The following is a 19,685-nucleotide window of genomic DNA, read 5'->3' on the forward strand; positions in this document are numbered from 1 at the left end:
ACCGATACTTGCCCATCTTGCGAGTAATATAAACAAACAGAGAAGTTTTTATCGGACATACGTCGAGCACCAAGCGTCAGATACGACTGATGCTAAAATTATTTAGGTTTGTCTATGGACAGAATGTCGCTTGACAACAATATAACACCTAAAGCCACTTCTATTAATATTACATTTCTCTGGCCCAACCGTCCGAAATTATATGTGAACCAGGCAGTATACATATGCCGGAGTATTTCATCAGGTAAAAGTCAGGTTAATCCAGGGCACGGAAATACTAGAGTACTCGCAAAGAGCAATCAATGACAAGAAGGAGCGAGTCGACTGAGTCTCGCTTCCGAGCCTAGAGGGTCCGCCCTGTCGAGAATTTCGACTTTTACCTTAGCAAATGTGGGAGAACCTCCACAGTGGGGAGCCAAGCACGCGACGTGCCGTTCTTTCCTGTCTGCGAACAGAAGATGACTCGAGAGGCGACCTTTTTTATTTTTATTTATTTTATTTAAATAGGCACACATACAGAATAAAATATAAAAAGAAAGTTGTATAATGAGACAAAAAATAATAATAAACATAAATAAAAATATAATATTCCATTTACAGTGAGCACCACATGGTGATATAAAAAAGTAAAATTACAAAAACATCAAGATTTAAAAAAAAAGAAAAGAAACAGATAAAGAAAAAGATACAGATAAAGTAAAAAAGAAAAAGAAAGACTATAAGGGTGAAGAAGCAAATCAACCACATATTATTTTCTTCACCTTTGTCCTAAAAATACTAAAAGAGTCACTAAAGAAGTCAGGACAATCATCTAAGCTATCGTAAATACGGCATATACGAACGATTGCACTATTGAAAGAAGTGTTGCTTTGACAAATTGGTGGATAAAAAAGATTTGTGCATCTGGTGAATCGGGCATTAACGTTAAAATTAATCTCGCTTAAAACAGATGTGTCAAGAATACCATTAGCAATCTTATATAAAATTAACAAATCAGAAACCCTTCTACGCTGAGACAAACTTGCAATATGGAAAAAAGAAAGTCTGTCATTATAAGATGGTAACAGTTTTTTAAGACCAGTCTTATAGGATTGTTTCTAAATGCTCAATGTGAGTTTGGTAATAGGGAGACCATATGATTGAGGCATACTCCATATTACTACGAACTAAACTGTAATAGAGTAGAATCAGAGTATGGGGATTCTTAAAGGGCTTCGCAACTCGGCAAATAAATCCCAAGAGTTTATAAGATTTAGTAACAATATGATTCTCAGTGCTACTTGATCCAATTTCAAGTAATCGAAAACGTCCTGAAAGGCAGCATTGAGTGGCGTATGCATATAGAAATCCGGGTAGAAATCCGAACTGCGACTCGAGATCCCCGGGGATTGAAAAAGTTGAGGTACTCGCGAGGGCCAAAGGGTGGCAAAGTGGGTGCACAGTTTGGGCATCGGCGACGGGGAGAGCGTCGGTCGAGTGTGGAGTGTAGTAGTGGAAGTGGAAATGGAAGTGGTTGCCGGCAAACGCAGACGCAGACGGGCCGCAGCTGTGGGCCAGAAAGGTCGTGTTTGCTGTCGCTGTCGCCGTCGTTGTCGCCGTCGCCCGCCCCGCCCCTCTCGCCTCGCGCCCCCCCGCTGCGCCTTCGCCCCTCGACAAGATGGCCCCCCCCGCGGCCCCTCCCGCCAAAGCCGCCGCCCTGCTTCTGGACATCGAAGGCACCACCACTTCAATCTCCTTCGTCAAGGTACAACCCCCCCCCACACCACCGACACCGCTACTCGGTCTCGTCTCGTCTCGTCTCGTTTCCGGTTCCGGCCTGGATATCTAGATCTGGATCGAAAGCGGGCATGGCGGCGTGTTGCCGACAACGACACCAAGATGCCGGCCGCCGCGGCCATTTTCGCGAACGTGCTGCGATATCGACCCACCCTCGCTCTCTCTCGCACGCGCACACACCCACCCCTCTATATACACACACTGTCTCCCTCCCTCTCCCGATCCACTACTTCCCCCCCCCCTCCCCTCAACCGGCGCGATCCTGCTGCCATGGTAATTAGTAGTGCTCGATATAAATCTTTCTTGCACAATCTTCACGCGTCTGCCTACTAGTCGTCGTCGAAACTTTTCATTCGAACGAAAAACCGTTAAAATCGATCCCCCCCCCCCCCTCCCACCGCCCTTTCCCCACCTATTCTCCTTCGCGCAATGAGGATGTCAAACTTTTTCGACTACCCACTCTTTGATTTATTTTCGTGGTCGCTAGCGTGGTGGACCGGCGTCGCCCGGCCGAGTGTTTTCAGAGTTGATGGACGCTGTCGATGCTCTATTCGAGCGAACTCTAGGTTTTGCTAGAAAGATCCGGCCGATGTGAATAATAATTTTGCTCCGTTTCTATCGGTATGTTGGAATGGTCGCCTAAATCGTACGAAATTGTATGTGTGTATAAACAGAAAACTTTCCACGTTGCTGTGTCGTTGTTTTGCCTGTTGGAACTAACCCGGTTTAATATTTTCGAAGGGTTTGCTTCTTGTAGGAACGGTAAATTTATACGTAATGTATGTATGTATGTACGTCCGACACGTAACAGAAACGCCTATATGGCCGCCTTGCGGTTGTTTTGAAAAATTCGACAACGTATTAAAATATTTTAACAGTACATGCATATAAAATTTACACTTCTTTTATTGGTTTGCTTTCGCAAAAGATTGTATACTAACTGCTGTATATTGTTGCCTATTTTTTTTTTTTTTTATGTTTCAGCCCTTTGTATGTTTCACTTCGCTCATTGGTCTGACAACGTGTGTATATTATATCCTACATTCTTCTGATAGTTTTGAAATTTTGTCATTTTGCGTGGTTTGGTCAACAATGGATATTCAAATCAATTCCGCCAATACGATGGTGATAAATAATCGTAATAGACACGTTTAAAAAATACAACAATTTTGGCCATCTTGTTTTGTCAGGTTTATATATTTCACTTCGCTTAATGGTTCGGGCTATATTCCTACATTCTTCCGATCGGTTTGAAACTTTGCTATTTTGCGCGGTTTGGTCACCGATAGAAATTTATATCGCTTCCGATAGTTCGATGTTGAAAAATAATCGTAATAAACACGTTTAACCTTTCCACCGCGTACGACTACTATACATGTCCTAGCGAACATGCCCTCAGCGCGAGAGACACGCATAGATGTCTTGGAAGTTCCAACCTGTATAAGAGCCGTCTATTGTGTTAAAATTTTATAACTAGGTTGAAAATATTACTAAATGTATACTTTACCAAATTCAATAGATGGCAGTAGTCAAAAAAAAAAAATATAGGTTGTGAAATTCAAAAAAATATTACAACCTATATTTATAGTCGAAAACGCGATAACAAAATCCGCAAAAAAGCAGCCGCGTACAGGGCATGTTCGCTAAATTTGGTGACGCGGGCAAAGGGTTAAGAATGCAAAAATTTTGGAGACGTTGACGTTTATTGGATAGTAGCCTTATGTTTAACTTTCCTCCACCTACTTGTTTTGTCAGATTTTAATTGTTTATACGCCTGTAATCTTTTTCACACTGTATATAAATTTACTAAATATCAACTATATCTAACTTCCGTAAACTTCTTCGACTCTTCAATAGCAAAATATTTTACCAGTGCGCCTTCCTGGCAAAAACATTGTACATTTGATACAAATGTTGTTAGTATTATACAAAGTACATAAATGCATATCAATTAATTAATATCCACACAGACATGTATTTGCAGTATTTTATACAATTCAGCGAAATTCGAGATTGCTGGAAACTCTAGATTTTGCGAAAAAACGGGCAAGGTTGCCAATTTGTTGGAACCGTTCAAATGAAAATCAGATGAATTGACAAACTGATGGGAAACGATCAATCTGGAGTCACAAATCCAAGGTCTGGCCAGCAGAAACCAGTGGGATTTGAACCCGTGACCACTTTGTCCAAAGCATTATATGCTAACCAGTAATCTATTCTGCTGGAAAAAGAAAAGACAATAGCTTGGAGAAAGATTTGTCATCGGTCTCGTGGAGGAAAACCCCCAAAAAAAATGGTTATCTCCAACACGTTGGACTGATCAAAACAAAACAACCCTTCACACGACCGAATCGTAAAAAAAATCTTAAAACCAATTATGAGATTGAGATAAAGCAAATGCTCAATTTTGTAAAATATTTTCCATACAAATGCTGCATTTCAACACGCCCGAATTAATTTTGCATATTGCGGTGTTGTCGAACTTTCCCCCTGACGATTTTCCTCGTAATTCAGCATCATCGAAAAGTCGGGTTTTACAAAAAACGGGCACGGCGAGCCCAACGGATATTTTCAATATGTCCAGTTATCGCTGTGACCCTCTGCGACCCTTTCGTCTCGGCGGCCTCTTATCAGAGGATCGTGGAACAGCAACGAAACGTCTCTCGTTTCATATTTGGCGACTTGTGCGAGAAAGTAACGGCCGCCGGTGGAGAATTTCATTTCATTATCATCGGCGACACAAAAGCGGCCATTCGACCCGTTTCCGTTCCCCTCTATTGTTCCATTTGCATCTTTATCGTTTCGCTCATCTCGCCGAGTTGCGTTCTCGCGCTCGGAATATATGTGTACATGTCTGTTTGTACGGCTCTGACCTGTGGTGTAATTAGCGACGTCGCAAATTGACAATGTCAACATCCGGGTCTGAGCGAGATCCGGACACTGAATTTCAGCATTTCAATCGCCGAATTGACTTGTTTGTGATCTATGTATCAAACAACACTAGCAGGATAAATTTGACTCGCCGTTTGAATGGTTTTTATTTGTTTTGTTTTCCAATCGAATCTTTTTCCTCGGGTTTAAATGTATGTGTATGTATACGTCGTTCGGAAATTCTTGGAATTGGATTAGATTTCGAACTTTATAAAATAATAAAACAACTTCAGCGCTTTCGGTGAATCAGTAACTGGATCCTTGCTCTTCGATGATTCTTTCCTATCAGCTTATTTATATAGATAGCTTTACATATTCTCAAAATCAGCTCAGCTTACGCACGCTGTCGCGATTTTATCTCAGGGGAAGGATTTACTTCAAAAAAACATCACAAATAACATTTGTTGTCATACTTTTATGATTAGAATATTAGAAACAAAATATTCCTCTTATTAGATACGTTAAATAGCAAAAACATGCGCCGCAACCGAAAATTTGTATTTTATGCACTTGATTCGCTATTTATTTTTTATAAAAAAAACCTTTCCAAAATTATAGCAATAATACATCTTACATCTCATGTATAATTTCGAAAGAGACTTTGTATGTAAGGTTTGTTGGGAACATCGACAAGAAATCAAAATTTCTATGACGACGATATCGTTGAATTTTTTTTTCGATTCAAATAAATTTAATAAAAAAACAAATGAATGTTTACTATTACATTGTTTTACCATGTTTATATTACAAATACCGAGCGAAGCCGGGTAAAACTACTAGTTAGCTATACTTTTGATAGTTCTTAAACAGTAACATAACGTTAAGTTATATCAGTATATAATATTCAATCTAGTAACAAAAAGGGTCCCCAAATCCCTCCCCCTCCCCATCTTCCTGGTTACCCCCTATGAATCAATCCAAGGTCAGCTTCTTCGTAAAAAAATATTAAATTTTGAGCTTTTTTAGCTTTAAATAATCCAATTTAAAAGCTTCTTCATATAAAAAAATATTCAACTTTGAAGCTTTTAAGGTTAGAACGAGGTTTAAAAGCATGTGCCAGAAACACCCACTCTATCCGTTGAATAATTCACTTATTATATTACCACGTTCTCATTCCCTGATATATACATACATATACACATGTAAGTGAACGTCGTATTTTCTACGCAGAAACGTATATTCGAATATTCTGCATTTGTACAATTCGAAATATTGAAACCCGCCTACCAAACAATCAACCGGTATTATCAAATCGTTTTAATACTAATCAAGATATCCAACCGTTATTTTAATTTCACTTAGGAAATCCTACGTTATGTAATTACGAAGGAAACCAACACCATATATATATATATATATATATATATATATATATATATATATATATATATATATAGTAACATGCATCACCTTTGCGTGAAGTGTTTCGTGAAACACCTGCCTATTTTGGTCAACTTTTCATTTGCACATATCTTAGTTCAATACAAAAACTATACACATTGAAAAAATACGTCGATTGGATCGTTCATACGAAACTAAGCTTCGACGCCCCTATGCTTCGTTTTTAGCAGTTCTTTTGTCCACCTGCCGTGTTTTTCGACCACGTGTTCCATCGTTTCAAACGTGCGTGTGTGTGTCTTGAATTGTGCAACCTAGCATTGAATTAGGCAAACGTCTGCACAGTTTGATGTTTAGCGTCGATCAGCTGTTTGACACTACATATAGTATTATCATTTTTTCACTCTCTTTTCTTCGCACGCGTCAAGAGCGAGACGGCAACACGTGCATTCATCAACATTCATTCACTCAACCAACTGCATACATATAACCAATCATCGTTTAATTTACATTCTTCGACTATTCGAATCTCTCGGGAGCCTCGTCTGTAGCAACGAGATCCACGTAACCCACGGAACAATGGACAAAGCAAGACTACCTGATGATTTTTTTTTTCATTTTTCTTTTTTGGTTCACCTATTGTGTTAACCCACCTGGAGATGGGGACGAGGACGAAGGGTAGGCTCGTAGAAGGACGTGATGCACATTACATCTGGCCGAATTTAATGTATGTATAAATCGGTATCGATTGTCTGGTCCGTACCCTAGGTAGAATGTGCATACGTATATTCCCTCGTCGAGCTCCAGAGAGATGGAGAGAGAAAGAGAGGAGTGTGGCTGAAACCAGTTTAGAGGGCAGTCACCCGCGACTCGCATACCTGACCCTACTATACTCCCCGATGGCTACCCTGGCTCTGTGTCTCCACTCCACTCCACTCTACCCTCCACATTGCTCAAATTTCGTCAGCTGAGATGTCACATGTTTTATGGCCCGTTGGTGCTGCGATCAGCTGTGTATGGCTGTGGAGACTTTGATGGGTGTTGGTTTTCATGTTGAGGTAGTTTCGAACGCACCGAAGTGGGATTCGTGCATGTCGGTGCTCGCCAAGGGAGCTGTTTTTGGGTGTTAAGAGGGCTGTACACCCGAAACCTTAATTTTGTTACCGTTCCTTTCTTCGATATATATATATATATATTGAGTGAATGCGACAATATATATCAAAATATATATTGAGTGAATGCGACAGTTGCGCTTCGACCAGATAAAACGTATTTTAAATTGACAAAATCGAGGTTTCGTATTCAACTATTTTCTCCTCCAAAACTGGACCAAATTTAAAAAAAATTTCATCATCGATATGAGAAAGATACTTTCTGTGCATCTATCGGCGTATTTTTTTTTTAAATCGACCGTTAAATAAGCACGCTGGACTCGTTTCGTGGGTGTAAAAAAGAGGCGATTTTATAGATGTTTGGCGGCTCCTAGCTCATATAAAAAATAATTAATCAAAAAAATAAAACGATAGATGCACCCCAATGGTGGATATCCATAGCATATTAAAAAATGCTTTCTCTGGTGCCATAATTGAGGAAGGGAGAAGTATAGTACGTTTGTATGGACAAGGCGCTGCTGTCCAGCCCTCTTAAGGTCTGACCGCACTATACGACAACCGAACGATCCGACACTTCACAACAGTACTCGACCAAATATTGTTTGTGTGAAATTGCAACGCATTGCGCGACAGTCGCATGACGTAGAACGACTCCTTGCGTCAAAGTTGACTTTTCGACCAACTTTGACGCAAGGTGTCGTTTGCGACGTGAGTGGGGGTTGCCTTGCGACAATTATTCTCCTTCATATCGTGACTTTGAAATAGCATAATCTTTTAGTTTTTCTCGATTGTTCTTCTTCCTCGCATATCAAAAATATACTATAATAGTGTCCGTTTCGTCGATCTTGCTCCGAGGTACCGAACGAATGATTGACGTAATTTACTGCGTAGTGTCGCATCGCTGTCGTTCAAGTGCGGTTTACCTAATATTGTCGCACACTGTTTTGAAGTGTCGGATCGTTCGGTTGTCGTATAGTGCGGTCAGACCTTTAACCTTTTTTTTTTTTACTAACCTCTTAGTTCAGAATCGATTTTGTCGTCTGACGAAGTTTGGGTTCTTATCTGATCGTTTTCAAACTTTGCCATTTTGCTCGGTTTGGTTATCAATATGAGTGGAAATGACGTCCGCCCATTACCATGGTGAAAAATAATCGTAATAGACACGTTTGAAAATACTGCATCTTCCTTCACGGTGACGTCTATCGTCCACACTGTTCTGATCGTTTTTTTCCCTTTTCGCCCTCCTCTCGCTATGGCAGATTGAGCACTTTGCCAAAGTTTGCGAAGAGAATTGGTGATTTCTTAATTGGGTTTTTTATATATTGTCTTAATTTTATTACTATTTCGACTAATAAAGAACGAATACTGGTCAATAAATCGATATTGTTCTCGGCGAGAATTTATTTTGAAAGGAAATGACTGCAATCAGAGCCGGATTTAGATAAATAGAGGTCCTAAGCTATTCCACTTACGAGGCCCCTCCAACCCCCCATTCTCACTTTATTAAAACACTAGTTGTTTTGCCCGGCTTCGCTCAGTATTTGTAATATAAACAGCTTAAACATGGCGAATCTAATAGTAAATATACATTTTATTTTTTTATTAAATTTATTTGAATCGAAAAAAAAATATCGAATCGTCATAGAAACTTCGATTTGTTTTCAATGCTACCAACCAACATTACATATTTATATACTTACATATAAAGTCTCTTTCAAAATTATATATTATATATACAACGATCATTACTTATGTTAATGTCTATTCGTGCTAAAACCAATTATAGTTATGAAAATACTAGTGTTATGCCCGTTGAAATTTCAACGGGTGCTTTCGGATTGATATATGATTTAAAATAAAGTTACAATATGAATAGTAATTATTAGTCGGAATCGGAACTGAAACAGAGATCGGGAATCAGTTATGCCAATTAAATCATGCAATAAAAAATAATAGTAAAATTATAAAACCCGAAGTCGAAATCGGATAATATGAAAATTACGTATTTATAAGCAAAAAGATTTATGAGCTATGTATGTTTAATTTACAAACCTAATACCCACAATTATGTATAAACAAACCCCAGTCATTGAGCTCGCAACGTTGAATATTATAAATTACATATATATTCAATTTAGAACGCTTCCTTTGTCGGCCGTCATTGTGTAGTGGTCTACAGCGCAGTCAAGCAACAGAGCGCCCAGGTTCGATCTGCAATCTCTCAATTTCATTTTATTTCTCAAATATCGTTAAAATATAATTCATTTTAATTAAAAAATATATATTTAATTGTTTAATATGAAAAGAAAAAAATGGTTCAAAACAATTATTATTTCGTATAAAATAAAATCATTATTACGTATTTTTATATGGCGAGAAGGAAAAAATTTAAATTAAATTTCGACGTTGGCTTCGTCGCTTACTCTCTGAACTCAGGTATATCTATAAGAGGATATTTGTGTTCACGCGAGGGTACGTGGGTTCGATTCCGAATAAATTTACAGAATAGCGTCTTTAAATATATAATAATAATATAATAATACAAATATATAAAGAACTTGCCGTGAATACCTTGAAATGAAGATTTTAGCACAAAATTAACGAAATCACTTCAGGATAAAAACTGTTTTAGCTATGATAAAGTATTGAAACCAACAATTTGCACTCCTCGAAAGTTGAGAACGAAATGCATTCCTGAAAAATAAAAATCTTTTCTTTCAACATGTTTCATATTAGCAAAAATGACGTCACGTGTCCTTGGCTTCCCGCTGTGACTAAACAGTGGGTATTCCCCAAACCGTTGCACGTGTAGAGTGCATATGTTTGAGAGGTCGCACGTGTATGCATATCCATATGCAACCGACAAGTTTCTCCCACATTCCTTCAAATAGACGTTTATACCTAATTTTGTATTTAGGCTTACAATTATGTACATTTAACAACATGGACTTCACCGTTATCGATCACTGTCGAGCAAGGATAAAATATCACTGAAAACACTCCAGGGGGTGATTTTGGGGCTGTGTATCATGTATATGGGCTAGGGGTGCTGCACTCAGTGTGTTTTCGCCCTTATGGTATTTTAGAACCTGCTCTGCCCATTCATTGGCTAAATACTTTGTGAGACACTATTTAGGAGTAAGTCAGACATTATTTAGCTGCCAGCAGGGATATTCATTTTATTTTAAAATAATACTCTCAAGGAGCGTATTATTTTATGAATGGTTAAAGACAGACTGGTGTCGTTAAATGTGAATGTAACCCTAAATACAAAAGTAGGTATAAACCTTCCTGACAGAGAGAAACGACGGATCTTATCTAAAATATTGATATTGTTATTGAATTATTTTATTGCAATACTTAGTACTTTGATAAAATAGTAGAAATAGTAAATAATTATTTATATTTAAGTCAAATAATTGACATGTCCGGTAGTAAAGAAGAATAAATGAAAAGACGCATGAAATTAGAATGGAGTGCATTTGGACGATTTTTAAATCAAAAATGCCAATTTGCCTGAAGAAAAAGATCTTCGATCAATGGATTTTGCCAGTGATGACTTAAGCCCGGACCCAGTGGGTGCCGCGTATTGTTCAAATGTTGTAAATGCATTGTTAAAGGTTTGCTGAACCTTTTTTACAAAGGATTTACAACAATGGAACAATGAGCGGCACCTTGGCTATCCTACCTCTAGTGATGACGTATGAATGTGAAACTTGGACATTGAACGCCAAGTTGATAAGCAGTGTACTTGGCATAACGAGGAAAGACAGGAAACGGAATACGTGGGTGAGAAGTATGACAAGGGTTGTGGAGTGAAGATATTGAAATGGCAACGGGCGAGCCACGTGGCTAGAAGAATGAACGAAAGGTGGTCAAAAGAATCGCTAGAATTGTACTCGGGAGAATGCAAAAGGGTAAAAGGAAGACCGCAGGGAAGATGGGTAGACGAAATGAGGATAATGTGTGGATTGAGATGGATGAGAGTTGCGCAAAACAGAGACGAATGGAAGCGTGTTGAAGAGGCCTTCATCCAGCAGTGGATGGCGACTTAGTGCTTGTTTATTTGTGATTTATTTTATTAAAATACCTATTATATTTTACATTGAAAACCTCTGTCACTTCACCTATAGAAAAAATAGGCCAATAGGATAATCCTGGAACAATGAACTACGCCCAAATATAGCTCGCGTGGCGACCATTGGTGTATGTGGATTGAATAGAGTTAAATTATTAATCCACGCGCACGTTCCATTTGGGGTCGTTCCGGTTTTGAACAAGTACGATCTGTTAGTTGTAGTTCATTTTATATATTAGTTCATGATATATGTAGTTAATTTTTTTACTTTAGTTCCAAGGTTTAAAAACTATGAGCTCCTTGAAAGGCTGCGAACACCTGGAAGAATATTCAAATATTTTCACGAAGAAATATCGCCCTCTTGCTTTGAGCACTGATGGTTTTTCTAAGAAATTGACTATTTCTAAGAAAACTGCAACCACATGTATCCGATCTTTACCCATGAGCAAAAATCGGCGCTCGATTGATGCTTTTTGCACAAAAAATGTTTCACTTTTGTCAATTTCTTAGAAAAACCATGCTTTTTTGCTCTCTTGCTTTGAACACTAATGAAGTGTTCTATTGTTATTTGATACACACCCATCCTACGCCGATTTCTGCGTATGAAATGTAAGCGTTTAAAAAAATGCGCAACTTTTACAGATTTTTAACTTTTGCAGTACTCAAATTCTAGTATTGCTGTGCCAAAAGTGAGTATTGGAATTAATAGTCACATTTTTTTATTGCTTTAAAATACTTCTAATTCACTATCTAGCGATTTTGTCAATTCATTTACAAAATCATTTATCGCCAGAATTAGTACGTTCAAATAAAAAAATATTAAAATTGAAAATTAATCCTTTCAAACGTAGTTATATATAAAACTGGCCCAATATATGCATGATGGGTCGAGAAAAAAATAAATACATATTGACCTGTAAAATTCGCTAAATAATTCATTATATGTATTTTAAAGCAATATAAAATCACAATCAATTGAAGAAAACATTCCAATACTCACTTTTGGCACAGCAATATTGACACAGATTTTGAGTTAAAGAATGCAAAAGTCAAAAATCTATAGTCTTCGCTACGGTAAGTAAAAAACATTATTTTTTGTTGCTCAGTAATACTGTTCTCTTACAAATTCCCTTAAAAAGTGTTCAAATTCCAATACCACTAGAGGTATTACATGGAAAACCCTGCCATGATGAAGTATACGTACATATACATATGTAGAGCTATGTAATATGCCTTAAATTGAATATGCTACATACGTACTTTGGAAATTCAGTTTAGTCTAAGTGTGCCACTCGGCTGACTTTCCTCCATTCCTTTGTCCTATTCAAATCGGATTTCCAACGCCTCCATCTATCACCTCAAAGAGATATTTTCGTCGCCTTCATTATATGGTATTTTCATTTAAGAAGTTCCACCAATCGTCACTTCTCAATGGAAATTTAAGGTCAACGGTTCATTTCTGAAGGATTTTCGTATCTTACTGTTGTCTTATTCTGTTATATAAAACACTCGCATTAAAATTTTCATAGCTGCTGGCCTTTTGATCTGGACGCTCTCAATAAGTATCCAAAATTGATATGAACAACATCGATATGAAAACGATTCATTTGAATCTGAGCAACGTTTCTTGAAAACGAAAAGTTTTATTTGAAAAGTCAATTAGAAATTTACATTTTACATATGCAACTGTGCATTTTATTTTAGGATCCTAGATGCAAGTAGTTCAAAATGATACACATAGAGTAGCTTAGACAGTGTTTATTTATACGTCTTAACGTCGGGCAAGCCTGAAGTGTCCCATACCATGCATGCTCTCCAATATAATATTTTATTACTTGTACATATGTATATATTAAAAAAAAATAGGCAATTTCAGTTTCACCAGTGTTGGATGCCTTACTTTTCTAGCAATTTGAATGTTTGTAATGAAGAAATGATTTTACTAACAAATAAATTTCTTTGATTTTCAGGACGTCCTATTTCCTTATGCAACAGAAAATGTCAACAAATTCCTGGAGGCATCTTGGGACGAGGCGAATGTTCAAGAGGCCGTTGAAGGGATGAGACAACAGGCCACCAAAGACGTTGAATCTAAAGTCGACGGCGCCGTGCCAATTCCAGATAAAGTAAATTCATATTTAAACAATACGGTTGGTTTCTTTTTGGAATTGCAAACTATGACAGTGTGTTGTGTTTTTTTATTTATTTTTAGGACTCGGCAAAAGTAGAACAGATCGAAGCCGTTAGCAAGAGTCTCAAGTGGCTCGTATCCATCGATAGTAAAAACACGCATTTCAAGGAGGTTTCGGGTCTCATCTGGAAAAAAGGCTACGAAGACGGCCAAATAAAAGGACAGTATGTATCTAAAATTCGTAGTCAATTCATTCTTGTACGTGTTATAATTGTTACAATGCTGATGTTTTGTTATCGTATGTTTTCAGTGTCTACGATGATGTGCCACTCGCTCTTCAGAGGTGGAAGGAGGCGGGCCTTAAAGTCTATATCTACTCCTCGGGGTCGGTGAATGCACAGAAGTTGCTCATGAAGTATTCTTCGGCTGGCGATTTACAGCCAAAGATCGACGAGTATTTTGATACTAATGTCGGACAGAAGAGAGAGGCTTCAAGCTATAAGAATATTCTTGATAAAATTTCTACAAATCCTGAAGACACCATATTTTTCACGGATATTGCCGAAGGTTTTATTTTTTTTCGCGTATTTTATTTAGTTGCTCTCTGTCTTCTTTTTTTTTACATCATCTTAGATTGTAATGAATGAATGCAATTCTTTTGTCCGTTGGTCTAGCTCACGAGTTAACAAACTTTTTGGGCTGAGAGCCAAGTATGAATAGTACTTAGATCAGATCCTACTTTTATTTCGAACATTCTAGAAATTTGCTGGAGTATGTTTGCGATTTGAAATGGGTACGATTTAACTGTACTTTGTATCTTAAAATAAATGTTTGCGCATTAAAAATTTGCACTATTTTCGGTGCATTAAACAATCTCGTATTGTGCATCGAACAAAATATTTTGGCATTATAAAGTGACCAATAAAAAAATATGAAACGATCATTCGAAAAAATAGATTTTAGCATTAGAATGGATGCAAAAGGTGGCAACGTTGCAGTCTTCCGCTTTTGACAATTGTCAACTGTCAAAAGTGTTTACTTTTGCTTCTCACTAGTGAAATTATAATCTCACTGGTGAAATGTAATCTTAAATAAATAAAACCAACCCTAACTTAACCAAACCATAAATGAATAAAACCTAACCAAACGTTGGTTCGTATTTTGGTATTCGCGACGTTGCCGATAAAGTTCATCTGTCATTTTAATGCACATTTAATCCACTTTTTATGTAGCAAATATTTTTTTTAATGATCAAAGCAAACTTTTTAATGCAATCTGTATCCGTCATTTAGAAATGCACACAATTTTTTTGTAATAATGTACAGAAACTTTTTTTAAATGCACATTTACTTTATAAAATGGGCGTTTAAATTGTTCCCATTTGAAATTCACAGGCAAAACGTCTTTCCAATTAACACTACTAAAATTTTTGACTGAATTTAAAATATTGGTAATGTTTTATCATAATTAGTGAAACTAATCGCTTAAAAACTATGTTCACTCTTCCGAAAATACTACACTAGATTCATTCTTTATGTTATTTATTACTAGTTGAATACCCCAGAGTTTGTCAGGTGAGTGAAAGTTGTAAAAAAAAAACATTTCTTCTATGAAATTGAAGTACCAATGAGACTATATCAAATTTGACAGTTTAAAATTGTAGATTTACATAGTAGACAAACAAAAATTCACCTTTTTACAGTAGAAGATTCCTTGCAACTTATCATGTATAGTTTTTCCTAGATATAATTAGCTATTCATTATTTTTTCAATACAATGTTTATTTTTTGTGTACAGGTACTTTCCCAATATATGTATTTGGCTAAGCTATAATTATGCCTAATGAAAATAACTCTCAAGCGTAATATATAGAATTTAGATAGCGACGACATACTATTTTATTAAATTTAATCTTTTGGAAAAAATATATCAAGTTAAAAAATATAATACACATGTATATTTTAGTCTTATTAGACATTTGTATGATTGTATGTATACTTTGTATAAATACAATAGTGTCATCTTGACAGTTTGATCTTTATATTCATTACAAAGGTTACTTTTAGAAGAAATCATTTGTAAAATCGAATTGATTTATAATATTTGTTAAATTGAGTGTTTTCTCTAAAAATACTACCTTGATTTATTATATTATGTGATAAGATTGTTACAGTTTATTAATTTGTGATGTTAATTTGACTTCAGAGGCTGATGCAGCCAGCGAGAGCGGCATTAATGCCATATTATTGGCCAGAGAAGGGAATGCACCCCTAGAAACAAAAGCAAAGGAGAAATATCTCGTTATCGAATCGTTCAAAGAATTAACTTTCACCGCCTCTCCTGTCAAACGGAAACAAACGCCGACAGCTGAAGATGAAAAGGTTTTGTAATTTATGTACTATATATTCTTGTATATATTGTTATATTATTTTCTTTGTTAATAAAGAGTAGTTTGTTGTAAATATTATCCTCTTTTTTATATATCCTCATTTTACTCCTATTGTAAAATACAATTACGATATTAAGGCTGTTCAATGTTTAATTGATTTTATTATTGCAGGATTTGCCTCCTGCTAAAATAGCCAAAACGACAGACGATAGCGTAGAAACTAAAACTAGCGAAACAGTTGCTGTTACAGAGAACGGCAAAAAAGAAGACACCCCGATGGAGGTCGATGTAGAACCCGTAAAGGAAGCTGACAAACCTGAAATTAAAACAAATGGCACAGTAGAAGAAACGGTTGACAAACCTGCCGAAAAGGAGGCAGTCGTCGGAACACCCGTCGTCACCGAAGAAGATAAGGCAATGGAAGTCGAAGAGAGCGAGAGTGTAGAAGTAAAACCCGTTGAGGTTTCACAATGTGATAGTATTATAGAACCGATCGAGACTGAAAAAAAAACGGAAGAATCAAAGACTGACGACGTAGTAGTTAGCGATAAGGACCAAGTGCCACAGATTATGGAGACTGAAAGTAAAATTGAAGAGAAGGCCGATACTAAGGAAAAAACTGAAGAGCCAGTTGAAATTGTATCCGAAAAGACTGAACCGAAAGTTGTCGAAGAGGTGAAAGCAGATGACGCGACCGAAACTAAAGTCATTGCAGAGACGGTGAAAGAGAGTGCCAAAGTGGAGACCACTAAAGAAGTTCCAGTCGTCGAATCGTCAGAAGAGAAAAAGGTAGCCGATAAAGAAACCGAGGAAAAGCCGACCGTAGAGGCTGAACCAATAAAAGAAGTATCAAACACAGAACCAGTATTGCCCCCTATTGTAGAAGAAACAGCCGAAATAGACATCATGGTCAACGACGATGATTTACCAGAAGTTGCCGCCGTGCCCCCAATCGCTACCGACAACGTAGACGATGCTAAACTTAACGAACTCCTCGGCAAAGAAGGCGTAGCTTTAGAGAAAGAATGCGAAGCGATGCTTTCCAAAGTCAAACAGGTTACAAATTTAGAAAAAGTCGTTGACAAACCGCACGTGGAAGACAAACCACACGTCGCAGACAAACCCCACGTGGAAGACAAACCCCTCGTCGAAGACAAACCCCTCGTCGAAGACAAACCCCTCATCGAAGACAAACCCCAAGTTGCAGACAAACCACAAGTCACAGACAAACCACAAGTCGCAGACAAACCACAAGTCGCAGACAAACCACAAGTCACAGACAAACCACAAGTCGCAGACAAACCACAAGTCGCAAGCAGTGAAAAGGAACCCGAAATAACAAACGGCCACAAGACGATCGTCGATGAATTAGTCAGCACGGTGAAGACCGCCGAGGTTGTGCCGGAGTTGCCAGCGACGGAGACTGCCGTAGAAGCCACCGAACCGGTAGCGAAAGAAGCTTCAGTGACGGTTCCGGAAAAAGAGGCGACGGAGAACGGAACTAAAGCGACCAACGGGAAATCGGAGACCAATGGAGACTCGGCAAAGTCCAACGGCAAGACGAACGAGGCGCCCGAAGTGAACGGCCAGAGTTCGGACCACAAGGAGAAGACAAACGGTGCTTCAATAGAATCTGCAGATACTGAAATCGTAGTGAAAAAATTGGCGACCGAAGATAAAAGCGTCGAACAGCTCGTCGATACGTAAAACGTGAAGTTATATAATAATATTATTAATTGAAGAAAAAAAAAGTAATTGACAATGTTTCGTTCAGAACCACGATGACTTGTATGTATTAAAATATTATTGAGAACACAAAATTGGTAGCTAAAAACTGATCATACGACATAATTTATATAATAACAGAACTCACGAAGAATTCGAGTGCTTTCCACGTTTTTTATACCGATATATTATGATTTCGTCTGAAACTTCCACTTATATTCTTCCACTACGATTTATGTTAAGTAAAATGAATCGACGCTGTTTTTGTTCGCAGGGTCATATTGAAAAAGAAATTATACTTGTAAGTCATTAGCATTTATTTTATTATTATTAGAATATAAATGAATGTTTTCCTGATATTATTATAATTACGATATATATACATATATACTACTACTACTGCGGATTGATTAATCCTCTCGAGTCATTTTTTCTTTTTAACTTTACAACGGCGCTTTTACACCGACGTAAACGAGTCATGACAATCTTCGACACGTCATACAGTCAGTTCCTAAACTGTTTAGTCCTCGGAATATGCATTTATTTTTATTTCGTTTTTTATTACTTTATTCGACTCTTAATATATATATATACAACATTTGTACACAATGCGGTCGTGATAGTTTGATTTTACACATAAGGACTATCAATTATGTTAAACGATAATAGTTTTTTTTTTGTTTCTCCTTTTTGTTTTGGCTTTTTATTTATATATGATTATTGTGATTTTCTTGAATCTCAATTTATTCCTATCGTAATGTAAGACTCTGATGAAACTTGTGATTTATTTCGTTTTGACTGCTGGAGCTTTCGACTCTATATTATTAATTTTAAGTTGTATACGACTACTTTTTAGATGTATAATATAATATCCTATATGTATGTGTATTGTTTTATCTGTCCGAACATTAATTATTTTGCATTTCAATTATTTAATTTTTTTTTTTAATATACATATTATGTATGTGTTCAAAATTCCGTAAATAATTTGCAATTCCGTTTAATATTTTAGATTAATTTTTACTCATTTACATTGTCAATATAAGAAACATTTAGTATATAGGGTGGATAATAAAGTATAAACGTAATCACTATAATATTTTATTTTTTAATTGACGTCAAAATTTCCAATGTCTTTTTTTTTTTAAATTAATTTTCTAATCAGTTGAAATAATTTATATGAGGGGAAAAACTACTGAATAGTTTTTATGTATCATTGTGATAAAATAAAAAAAAAAAAAGTTATGTATACTTCCATTCCAATAAACTAACCAGTATTAAATAATAACTACTATTATAAAATGAAAAAGTATTGTTTCGAACTGATTTTTTTCAACTTTTGATATAAATTTTTGAGTGTGTATGTCTCGTATGCGTGCGCATACACGTGTGCGTGAAGGTTTCGTTTGTGCATATTGTGTATTGCTCGTATACCTAAAACTTGATGAGATTATTGTATGTTAACGCGCCACCGTGTGCATCGTGTACTCCGTGGTGCCTAAAAGGCTGGATTTGATGATGATATTATGCCTATTTTCTACTTTTATAGGTCGCTGGACGTTACTTCGAAGCTGTCGTCTAATGCAAACGGCCGTTTGTATCGCGCTGTGCGTGTAATGTGTATTGCGGACATCGTCTATTGTGTCGGTCGGCGGGTGTAAACGGCCCTTTGCATTACCGCCATGCGACGGTTTCAATTTTTATTCGATCGAATGTTTCACATGTACTTAAAAAAAATATGGAGATATTGTTCAAAAGTTACATCAGACTACAAAATTAAAAATATGATTTGTAATAATGAATGATTTAAATAAAATAGACATGTCAAATTACAGCTATGTTTCTTTTATTATTGTTTTTTTTTTTTTCAATGTATTTACATATAGTCAAACTTAATACTGAGATCACTGATATGAAGAAATTCCTCTATTGTAATATTATCGTTTCGATTCAATGGTTCTTTTTTTACTATTACTATAGTACTATAAATATTTTGGTAATGTTGATTGTATGCAAATCACTAGAGTTTTGATTCTTCATCTCAGTCAAACCAAAATGCTTAAGAGTGACTTATGATTAGAGACACGTATTTTGGGCATCTATTTTTGTCAATTTTAGCATTTTCATTTTGCATTTTAGCGTTTTAGGGCATTAAAAATGTTCAATTTTAGCATCTATTTTTATGAAGAATTTAATTTTAATAAA

General features: G+C 36.6%; 1 protein-coding gene across 1 annotated transcript; it reads left to right on the forward strand.

Annotated features, from left to right (window-relative positions):
* The first annotated feature begins 1,481 nt into the window (after positions 1-1,481).
* On the forward strand, positions 1,482-19,307 carry LOC143920732 (uncharacterized). The gene is made up of 6 exons (XM_077443674.1): positions 1,482-1,744; positions 13,206-13,361; positions 13,448-13,590; positions 13,677-13,933; positions 15,572-15,747; positions 15,927-19,307. The coding sequence occupies exons 1-6, from the start codon at positions 1,658-1,660 to the stop codon at positions 17,460-17,462; spliced, it is 2,355 nt and encodes a 784-aa protein (XP_077299800.1). The 5' UTR covers positions 1,482-1,657; the 3' UTR covers positions 17,463-19,307.
* The last annotated feature ends 378 nt before the right edge of the window (positions 19,308-19,685 follow it).

Source organism: Arctopsyche grandis, chromosome 13 (genome assembly GCF_051622035.1).
Source record: "Arctopsyche grandis isolate Sample6627 chromosome 13, ASM5162203v2, whole genome shotgun sequence".
NCBI lineage: Eukaryota > Metazoa > Arthropoda > Insecta > Trichoptera > Hydropsychidae > Arctopsyche > Arctopsyche grandis.